Source organism: Schistosoma mansoni, chromosome 1 (assembly GCF_000237925.1).
Source record: "Schistosoma mansoni strain Puerto Rico chromosome 1, complete genome".
NCBI classification, from domain to species: Eukaryota; Metazoa; Platyhelminthes; class Trematoda; order Strigeidida; family Schistosomatidae; genus Schistosoma; species Schistosoma mansoni.
The window spans coordinates 4642914-4654576 of record NC_031495.1 but is presented as its reverse complement, the minus strand read 5'-3'; the positions used below and the strand labels follow the sequence as shown (position 1 = coordinate 4654576).

Sequence of the window (11663 nt, the reverse complement as noted above, 5' to 3'; positions counted from 1 at the left end):
GAGTAATAATGCCAGGATGTTTGGGATGCGTTTCTCCCCATCTAAATGTAAATTGTTACTCCAGGACTGGCTTACGTCAACACCTGAACTAAGGATAGGAAGTGAAGTAGTCGAACGCGTCGATAACTTCACTTATCTTGGAAGTCTGATCAGCTCTAATGAATTGGTGTCTGACGAAATCTCAGCACGGATTCAGAAAGCTCGTTCGGCTCTTGCCAACTTACGTCACCTATGGCGAAGACGAGATATCCGTCTATCAATTAAGGGACGAGTATACTGCGCAGCAGTTCGCTCTGCTCTACTTTACGGCTGTGAAACATGGCCATTAAGAGTAGAAGATACTCGTAAGTTACTAGTATTTGACCACAGATGTCTTAGAAATATTGCTCGCATCTGCTGGGATCACCAGGTAAGTAACAGTGAGGTTAGACACAGGGTATTAGGGAATGATGATGGTAAATCAGTTGATGAAGTCATGAATCTTCATCAACTGAGATGGTTGGGCCACGTGTTACGTATTCCTGAACACCGATTACCACGACGCGCAATGCTGACTAGTGTAGGGGATGCTTGGAAGAGAGTTAGGGGCATCAATGCTTGAAGTCACTAACTTCTAGTCTGAGCCATGCTGGCAGATGCAGACTACCTGGTTGGGGTCCGCGTGACTATCGTAACCAATGGTTGGAGACTGTGTGACACGGCTCAGAATCGATCACAATGGCGTAGGTGTTTACACTCTTTATCTTCCCTTAAACCTTTAGATTAAAATTGCTTCATAACTTCCTTCCTATACTATATCCTTATATACAACCTTTCTTTATATACTACCACCACTAAATTAACTATTTCTATGAATTCGGTGTTGATCTTGTTGTGCTAACGAGGTATGGCAACTTGGACCGATGCATAAGTGTGCCTGGTCCTACGTTGTAGCTGACTGACTGACTGAACTAGTCAGTCATATACAACCCAGGAGCCTAGTATTCATAGGTTAAAGTACTGAACGCTTGTGACATTGCAGCAAGAGAAATCAACAAGACAAAGCAGAGAAGAGGGAGTATCATCCTTATATACAACCTATCTTTTATATATTATCACCACTAAATTAACTACTTCTATAAATTCGGTGTTGATCTTGTTGTGCTAACGAGGTATGGCAACTTGGACCGATGCATATATGTGCCTGGTTCTACGTTGTAGCTGACTGACTGACAGTATTGAAAAATCAAGTGTTTATCTATTTAGCGACAAGCAGCTCGTCCATGGAAAATAACTTCACAACCACTGCTTGAGTACTGGATCCAGAGAAGAAAACGGTCGGCGTCAGTATTATCCATTGGTGTCAACCTGGCTTAATTCCAGTTCTAGAATTTAAAAGGCCTGCCATTTGGCATTCAAGTGTGCTTCATCAAAGGACTTTAACTGTCAGATGAAATTACTGCTCTCTAAGTTTATATCCGATTAAGTATTTAAGATGCTACTTAGGAATGGTCTTAGATAGTGACTAAGTTGTTTAGTTACTTTGTTTTTGAAAATTCTATCAAGAGTTCAAACCTTTCTCCCACCTAATTCACACTGTACAGTTGACTATTGCCAGTTTTTAGGCGGAAGCGTGTACCTCAAAAACAAGTTTACAAGCTTGTTCTTCATTTACAAGTCGTATAAAGTTTAAAGTGGTTAGCAATTAATTGCTCATTCGCATCTTGTCTCAAGATGAATATCCTGAGGATCTTAGATATAACCTTTAATTCGTGAAACTCATCTAGTTCTGAGTAAAGAAAATTGTCTAGTTCATATTAGTCGTGCAACATCGCAAGCTGGCAATCTAAAAATCGGTAATCAGCAGATTAGAACCTAATTATAATAGTACAAAGTTCACCATTAAACTTCAACGCCGCAAATTTTTGTCACTATAATATGGAGAGTACATAAAGCTGGGAAATTTCAAGCGGTATCGAAATAACCGTCCATTAATTTCTGGATAACACCATTTCTTTTTGCTCATAGTGCGTTTTTCTTAGTTATGCGAAATCTATGATTTTTATTCTTTCTCTAGATGTGTGACAAACCTTTCTTTTTTAACCCTGAAATCGATACGAAAATTGCCGGTTTATATGACCTACAACATACAATTGGACGAGGACATTATGCTGTTGTAAAACAAGCACGCCATGTATTTACTGGTGAGAAAGTTGCAGTGAAAGTAATCGACAAGACCAAACTAGACAATGTTTCACGCGATCATTTATTTCAGGAAGTTGTGTGCATGAAACTTGTTCAGCATCCAAATGTGGTTAGATTATATGAAGTTATTGACACGCCAACCAAACTATACCTCGTCCTTGAGTTAGGTGATGGAGGAGACCTATATGATTATATAACAAGTCATGGCAATGGTCTAAGTGAAAAAGTTGCAAAACGTTATTTTCGCCAAATAGTAACTGCTATTGCTTATTGCCACAAGTTAAGAGTGGTTCATCGAGATCTAAAACCAGAAAATGTAGTTTTTTTCGAGAAACTGGGTTTGGTTAAGTTAACAGATTTTGGGTTCAGTAATAAGTTTATTCCTGGCACCAATTTAGACACAGCTTGCGGCTCGTTGGCTTACTCAGCTCCGGAGATATTGCTTGGTGACTCATACGATGCCCCAAAAGTGGATATTTGGTCCTTAGGTGTGATATTGTATATGCTTGTCAGCGGAAATTTGCCCTTTCAAGAAACAAATGATAGTGAAACGTTAACGAAGATCATGGATTGTGATTATTCTATGCCTTCACATTTATCACCAGACTGTAAGCGACTTATTTCTCGTTTACTAATACGTGATCCACAAAAGCGTGCTCATCTTGATGATATCCTACAAGATGACTGGCTAAAGCTAGATGGTAATGACTTGCCTATTGAGTTGTTTTCTGTCCCTTTGATATCTCGTGAACACCTTTCATTTGAAGATCATATGGAGATTTTATCCAAAATGGCTGAGGGTGAACTGGCGTCTGTTGAAGAAATACAGTCTACTTTAGATCGTAATGAATACAACCACATAGCTGCTACATATTATTTACTTGCGGAGCGCAAACTGAAACGTAACTACATAGAAGAATATAAACGGTTAGCAAGCCAGTCTCAATTAAATGAAAAACGAAAACAAGAACAACAAAAATGTATCAACTGTGTGTTTGGACTATCTGAAAATGCAAAACAAATGCAGAATGTTGAAAACAATATCAATCCTAAATCTTTGGTAAATAGTGTGATGGGTTCAAGTACTCCAACGCCAACTTCACGCATTTTAAATTCTTTAGGCTCGTCAAATGTAGAGGATCGTGTCAGGCGTTTCAGTATGATTTTAGAAGATGAAGAAGAAGAGGAAGAAAGTAAAGGGTCTCCAATAGCATCTACTTCATTCGACAGGTACATTACAGGTATAAATGAGTCAGTGAAAATGGTCAATGATTCAGATGCCTTACACCCCTGTTTCGCTGATACGTCCGAAGAGGCAATGCTGGAAGAAGAGGAAGAAGAACTTGCTACTGTTGCTGGTTTGGCATGTGTTCGTTCTGAACTTTTAACTGATCATATGGTTAATCATGTATTAAGCATGTCCGATTCAGAATTCACATCAAATGTACATGGAACTGTAGTTTTAACTCGTCCTTGTTCTAGAACAAGTGGTTCTGCTATTGGAGCATCTGATAGTGCTGAGTCAGATGTTCCTCTTAGTCCTTGGAATGCAAATACAATGGGTTTCGCAAATTCCTTGAATCGAATTACATCCACCACTCGTTCGCTTCCACCTGTGGAAACTCGGAGAAAGAATACCTATAGACGAGGACTTATATCGCACCGTCCACTTACTACAGTGAAGAGCAGTCCGCAGCTTCTGAAACATATTGCTGAAGAAGATTGGAACAGTCATACCTCAGTCGAAACTAATAATTCCCTCTATGTGGATAAACGCAGAAAGAAATTAGCAGAATGTTTTATGCAAAACCCGGCTGTCTATACCACAGCTGAAGATAGTTTAGGAATTCGATCTTTGCGTAGTTCGTATAATTTGTACCGTAGTATTAAATATGTCGACGATCAGTTGATTGGCCTAAGACCTACAAGTTTTTACACGACTTCAACCCAACAAACATATTCTGGAGCTCACAGTCCAGCGTGGACACGAAGGTTTTTGAATACACCTGCATCGTCGTCTCGTCCAGCAAGCATCGGGAGTTGGAATGCTATTCTCAACATGAGTTTAATGAGTGATCAGCGTCGCCCATCATTTTGTTCATCTCCTGTTGAGCCACAAATAGGCGCCATTAATAGAAGAAAGGTTCTTTATTCAAATAACAGCCAAGGCCCATATATTTTAAACAAAGGGATTAATCCCGATCGAAGATGCAGTGGACCTCCAGGTTTATTGTTAGCAGTCTCAGGATTGTATTATCCAGGTTCAGGTGTTACGTTACCCAGTCGTTCAGACTCAGATACCTCATTTCTAGAACAGCATGACATCAGTCATTTGCCCTCTAACTTGGACCACTCCTTTTCTCCAGAAGAGCCTTCAGATGAATCTTACATGCAAAATGGGACTAAGTGTTTGGATACAGTTACAGAACTAAGTGATGTCATTAGGAATAACCATCGCAGTATTTTACCTTCAATTTCTGGAGTGAATAAAAGGGGTTCTACTAGATCTCCGCATCGCACTCTTAGCAATTCTCGTAAAACTGCTAGTTGGTGTAGTTCCGCACCTATATTGTGTGAAACATCTGAACAGCCGCATTTAACTTATATGCAATCGAATAATATTGGACTGACTACTTTATCACTTGAAAGTAACTCTCAGTTAGGTGGTTCAAATACAGTTCGAGAACATTGCACTCCGATACGTGAAGAAGATGACGAAGTGGGACGCTCTGGAGAAACTCCTACTTTTAGGACATCTAATCTGTTATTTGGTTTGAATCAACGAAGAAAGTCTGAATCGTCAAATATGCATACAAGTTCAACTCTTTTTGCGACATCTAATATGACCCGTGGTGGATTCGCAACTTTGGCTGAATCGGAGTCAACTTCAACCATTAGTCAGTTACCCAACATAAGTGCTCAGCGAAACGATGCTTTACAAAATGGTGGCAGTTCACAATGTACTACATCCAATTTTTCACTTAGCTCTCTCGCAACAAGTTTGAGAGATTCACGCTACATGATCGATATTATACGAGGAACATTTGAATTGCAATGTCAATATAACCGTAGATTTACTAATTCGATTGCTGGAGTTAACAGTTGTGAATATAATTCTAGTCGAGCTAGTACCTCAACATCTGTACGTAGCCTCACTGCTATATCAGAAAATTTCCCCATCAACAATCAACTAAAAGAAGATTTTCCTTTAGAAGATTCACAAAGACTCCCATTTTATAATCGAAATTTACTTCATCCATCTGAATCCATATTAAAAGCTTCTACAAAAAACAATATTTTGCAGAATTCTAATATGATTAAAGATTCTATGAATAGTTGTTTAAATCATGATTTTCTTGTTACAGGTTCATCTCAAAAAACTAGTATAAGTGGTATTTCAAACACAGAAGTTGTTTGTTCAGTGAATCCTGTTTTAGAATCGAATGATAATAATTTTCCCTCTATTTCTCTTGAGCATAGTTCACCTGTAAGAGTCGGCAGCCTCTTTACTCATAACCATCGGAATGGGTCTTGTAAATCTATTAGTCAATCTACAACTTCATTTAAATGTCCTACACATTTGTCCTCAGGACGAGAATCTTTAAAAAGATCGAATATCAGCTGTCTTCCTGATCATCGTTGTAGTATAGTTGAAAATATGAATCCAGAAACCCATAATAACAATGATAATAATAATATCACTAATTATTCTGAATTGTCAAATGAATCAGTTAACCAATGGACACATAAATCAAATACGCCAAATCATAAACAAGTATCATCGTTTACAGTAAGTAAACATAGAGCTAGATTAGCATGTTGCTCAGTTTCGTGATAATAACTGCAATTTTGTCTTCCATTATTTACATACGTACATATATACATATATTTTATATCAATGATTTTCTGTCAGCTTTTAAAATCATTTATCTAAATTACCACTATCTTTTCTCTCTTCTTATTTTGTCTCTTCTTCCTCTCTTACCCATTCATAATCACCAAAAATGAGGTATTTTATGGTATTTATTTCAGTACATAGTTCTGCTTTGTTTCACTTTCTTGTACGCGTTCAATTATATATATATATATATATATATATATATATATATATATATATACTCTCAGTTTTGTTCTTTCTATATATATCTAGTCTGTCGTTCTTTTTGTTGACTACGGTAACCTTACCCAAACATTAGAAATGTTATCCTCCTTATTATTATTATTGATTAGTGTTTATATCACTAAGATCATTCTCTTGCCTCCTCCACCACCACCACCACCCAGCTACTACTCAGCTAGTCGTATATTGTTTACTCTTGCTTACATTAATCAGATAACTTGACAACAACAAAAAAAACTGACTATTTTGATTATACCTTTTTTTAAATCTTATTAAATAGATCATAATTTCATTTTTTTTTTTTATTTTAATGAACCAGTGTAGATGAATGTAAAAAAAAGAAAAAAAAGATTTTTTTTAAAAATCTTACTTTTATTTTTCAAAATTTTTATTCTTACATAAGTAGTGTATATTGTGGGATGGATCCATGTGTGCGTGTGTGTGTGTGTGGATCATGTATTATATTCTTGTAACTGACAACAACAATAATAATAATAAAACATTCAATTATGCCTCTTATAATGTTCTGCATACTGTTAAAAATACTCCCCCCCTATTCTGTCATTTTTTTTATTTGTTTTCATTTCCTCCCTTCTATTTCTCGTCATTATTTGTAAATAGATACATACATGCACATACATACATCATGGATATTGTTCAGTTTTTGTTTTCATGATTAAATTATTATGTTTTCCTTTAATTTCTTCTTTCTTAGTATTATTGTTGTTGTTTGTCATCAACACTGTGTTTTTCTTTGGTTGCTATATATTACTCTCATTCTGTAAATATTTGCCTATCTCTATGTCTATTATATCCCGGTTACTCGTGTCTTCTTTTTTTTCTTTTTTAGCTTATTTTCCAAAGTGTATGTCTCTTTATTTAATTCATATGAATATTAATTCATTTGATTTATGATGATAATTTTGTTTTAATGTTGATTTTATTTGTTTGTTACCAGATATCGGTTTTAAATATGATCTCGATTGATTGATTAGCAGTTAATTACTTTGATTAAGTCACTGAAAACATTGGTGAAATGGTTGCTCAATTTCGTGGATTGGTTGAAGTTAGACATTAACACCATTGGATGACGGCCAGCTCAGTGGTCCAGTGGTTGAGCGCTCGTGCGCGAGATTGATAGGTCGTGGGTTGGAATCTCCCGATGCGGGATCGTGGATGCACACTGTTGAGGAGTCCCACAATATAACGAAACTGCCTTAAAGCAGTGCTTCCAGGTTTTCCATGGTGGTCTAGCTTCAATTGACTCATGATTTCAACTATATGTAAAAATTACTTTGATTGTTTAAAAAATAGGAAATAATGGCGAATTAATAGAGAATGTTGTATTGCATGTAAAAGACAATGGTATAGCACTAAATTCTCTGGAAAGATATGGTTCGTTAAATCAGCAATTGGGGGATCGTTATTTTCTTAGTCGATAAGCTAGTGTTATAATTTCTATTGTTACAACCCAGCTATTCTTATTGCTTAGTATTCTTGGATACCAATTCATTAGACAAGTCTCTAAATCAGAACATAGTTGAATAGGGAAGAAATTATATTCTGAAGAACAAGGGTAGATGGAAGTAAGAAGCACAATAAGGGAGACGTTAGTATATTTATAGTTTTTACATGAGAATATTCTAGGGTCTTCTCCAAGTATTGACTAGTGCTGATTGAATAAGCAATAGCCAATCAGTGTGCGGCAACACAATCGTACACGGAATGTGCTTTGGCCAATCTATCTCCCGCTAACAGCTAGAATGTCATTTCTGTGAATTAATTGTTTATGTGAGAAAGTGTTTCCAGGGTAGCTACAGACTGCAGAAAAGATATTTATTTATTCAAACACATAAATATTGGTACAAGGGGACACCATATATATATATGCGCCACACAAATCTCATTTGATTTGTTTGAGGGCTGTGATACTGCGCAGGTGCCCAAACTGAAGCAGGTGGTTTCCTTAGGGGGCCGCGCCTGGAGCCTTTGACCTAAAGGTCTGATCCACAAGGCAGTGGAGCATCGTGAGGAGATGCATTCCCATGGTAGCCGGTGACCAACGATTGATTCATACGCCATTTATTTCTTCAGGATCCTGGAGCCAGCCCATGTGCATCATTGGTTTGGAATCAAGGTTTTCCAAAAGCAGCGAAAATTACTGTGACAAGTCTGACGTTATACATCTACTAGGTTGTTTTATGGCCTAATTTGTGTAGATATTACTTAAACTGACTAAACTAACTGAGGATAGTGTAAGTGTAAAATATCTATTAGGAAGGAAGTTTTAAAAGTGTGCGCAGTTATAGTGTAGAACATTATAGTTAGTAATGGGACTTTTCAGTAAAAATTACTGAGTTTACATAATGCGTATGCATAACCGATCGTCCATTTACATCTCGCTGTGTGATCTGCAGTTCAAACTTTCTTCTTGCCTGGTTATCGACTGTTCGGCCCACGCCGTACTTCCGATGTACTGAAACTCATCACTTCGTGTGACGACTCTGACAACTTCGAGGTCACGTTCCGCTACATTCTACTTATAAATAATCTTGTGAGTAGCGTCTACTACATTAGCAATGATCAGACTTTTAATGTTCTTAGATTCCAACCAATGGGATGGGATATAGTTACTAGTGTAAGCACTTCCCAGGTGAAATAAGAAGAAAGGTAATCATCAACGCAGTCGACGGATAATGGTAGTGATCTTATTTCACGGACAAATTATTCCATAGTATCATAGATTTACTTGCGAAGTCATTATTATAAAGCGAAAATTTGAAAGGAAACGGTTCCATGATGTGAACCGCAAAACAAGAAGCCTGAACAAATTACGGAAGCTATTTTTGGGGACGTTAATTCATTTAATTCAAAGCTTGTAAAACTGTAACATTTACTTTTGCCCCTAGCCTATTCTACAGATCATAAGCTTTCGTTTGATGTATAATTCATTGCCATAGTATTTTCTGTTCTAAAGCTATTGTCATTTAGACGTAATCTTTTGTACCCTATTTTCTACTATAATTCCCCAGTTTTGGACATAACTGTATTTTTCTAATTATTGTACGTTGTGGTCACCTTAGTCATCTATTTATTCGTGTAACTTTTCATCCTAATCGAATTGGGAATTCGAGTGCTAGATCGGGGTTGGAATAAAGTGATTAGTGTTCCAGCTGTCTTTGTCTTCTCTCTCTCTCTCGTGCTTGCCAGCCAATCAGGGACAGAATAGTTTTCGTCTCTCTACCCCTATTTCGAACTCACGCATATTAGCCTCAAGGTTAAGCCAGTCAGTCTATCGTGTCAAGGTCTTAATCTACATTATACTGGCACTAAGTGGGTAGACAGATTCAAGGACGTAACAAAAGTGGCGACGGAGATTTTTTTTAAAAAAAAAGATTGATTCAAATCAAAATGTCTGTTTCTTTGGACGACCTTAAAACTATCCTACAAATCCAGCAAGCTCAGAATGATGCAAACCAAATGAAGCTTTTAGATGCATTGATGCAGAAGCTCTCATTTCATTCATCATCAAATTCTCAGTCAGATAAATATGACAGCATCGTAAATTCCATTTGTGAATTCAATTATGATCCCGATTCTGGTATTATTTTCGATTCCTGGTTTCGTCGCTTTGAAGACACATTTCGTGTTGAATGCTCAAATCTTGATGATGCAGCCAAAGTTCGCCTACTCTTGAGAAGACTCGGAACACTTGAATATAACAAATATGTGAATTTCATTTTACCACAAAATCCACGAGATTTATCATTCAATGAGACAGTTCAGATTTTATCTAAAATTTTTGGTGAACAATCCTCATTATTCAGCATCCGTTATCAGTGTTTTCAAATATCTAAATCCTTATCTGATGATTATCTTACATACGCTGGACATGTAAATAAAGAATGCGAACGTTTTAGAATAAATGAAATTACAGCAGATCAATTTAAATGTCTGATTTTTATCTGTGGATTAAAGAATCCGGAAGACATGGATATACGTACCAGAATTCTATCACGCATTGAGCAGGAGCCTAACATGACCCTGCAAATGGTCACAACCGAGTGTCAACGGTTGTTAAATCTTAAACATGATACCACGATGGTACAGCAAAATGCAAAGACTTCCAATCTTGCTTCAATAAATGCATGCAGATCTTCCAAACCTTCCAAACAAAAGACGGCGAACACACAGAAACCTTCTGGTAAACCACCATCACCATGTTGGTTTTGCGGATCATGGCACTTTGTGAAGTTATGCCCATTTAAGAGCCACAAATGCCGCCAATGTCATCGCATTGGTCATAAAGAAGGTTACTGCTCCTCAGATAAACGTCAGTCCAAACATCGTGGCATAAATGTGAAGCGACAGCTACAGAGTCAAGTCAAAAGCACATTTGCAACTTTTAAAGTGGGATTTCAAAGTAAACGGAAGTACGTGAACTTATTAGTAAATGAAAAACCTATTCGTCTTCAGTTGGACACTGCTTCCGACATTACACTGATCTCCAAAAACACATGGAGTAAGCTAGGGTGCCCACGCATCCGACCAACAGAGCATGTTGCTCGAAATGCTTCAGGCGACATAGTGAAGCTAACTGGAGAAGTCACCTGCAACGTGCAATTCAAGGGACATAAATTTACTGATGTTTGTTATCTAACAAATCGGCATGATTTAGATCTATTGGGATTGGACTGGATTGAGAAGATTGATGTCTTAAATAGTTTATTAAATGAAGTATGTTCTCATAATCCTTGCTCTAATTCTATCCAAAATTCTCATGATATTTCTGAATCAAATGCCTCAGTTGTGTTATGTTCCCCTGATGTTTATGAACTAAATGCTTCCGATGTAACATGTTCTCGTAATATTTCTGAATCGAATTCCTCCGATTTAATGTGTTCTCATAATGATGTCAAATCAAATACCTCCGATTTGATGTGTTCTCATAATGATGCTGAATCAAATAACTCCGATGTAACATGTTCACAAAATGTTTCCCCATCAAATTCGTCAAACAAAGTATGCTGTCGTAATATCTCAAAATCTCATGCATCTTATTCCTCTAAAATGTCGACCACATCCCATGTAAATCATCTTCGACAAAAACATGCAGATGTATTCCAAAACAAACTGGGCTGTTGTAAGTTCACCAAAGTTTTCTTGTCGTTAAAGCAAAATGCAAAACCTGTCTTCAGACCAAAACGACCAGTACCTTATGCTGCTCTGTCAGTCGTTGACCAGGAACTTGACAGGTTGGAAACACTGGGTGTCATTCAGCCAGTAAATTATTCACCGTGGGCTGCTCCCATAGTAGTTGTGAGAAAGGCAAATGGGACTGTTCGCATATGTGCTGATT

General features: G+C 37.1%; 1 protein-coding gene across 1 annotated transcript; it reads left to right on the top strand.

The window, feature by feature from the left end:
- Positions 1-2056: 2056 nt before the first annotated feature.
- On the top strand, positions 2057-7187 carry Smp_068990 (serine/threonine kinase; the record flags this gene model as incomplete). Its single annotated transcript, XM_018793041.1, has 2 exons — positions 2057-5974; positions 7155-7187. 2 exons carry the CDS (start codon positions 2057-2059, stop codon positions 7185-7187), a joined length of 3951 nt encoding a protein of 1316 aa, XP_018647594.1.
- Positions 7188-11663: the final 4476 nt, after the last annotated feature.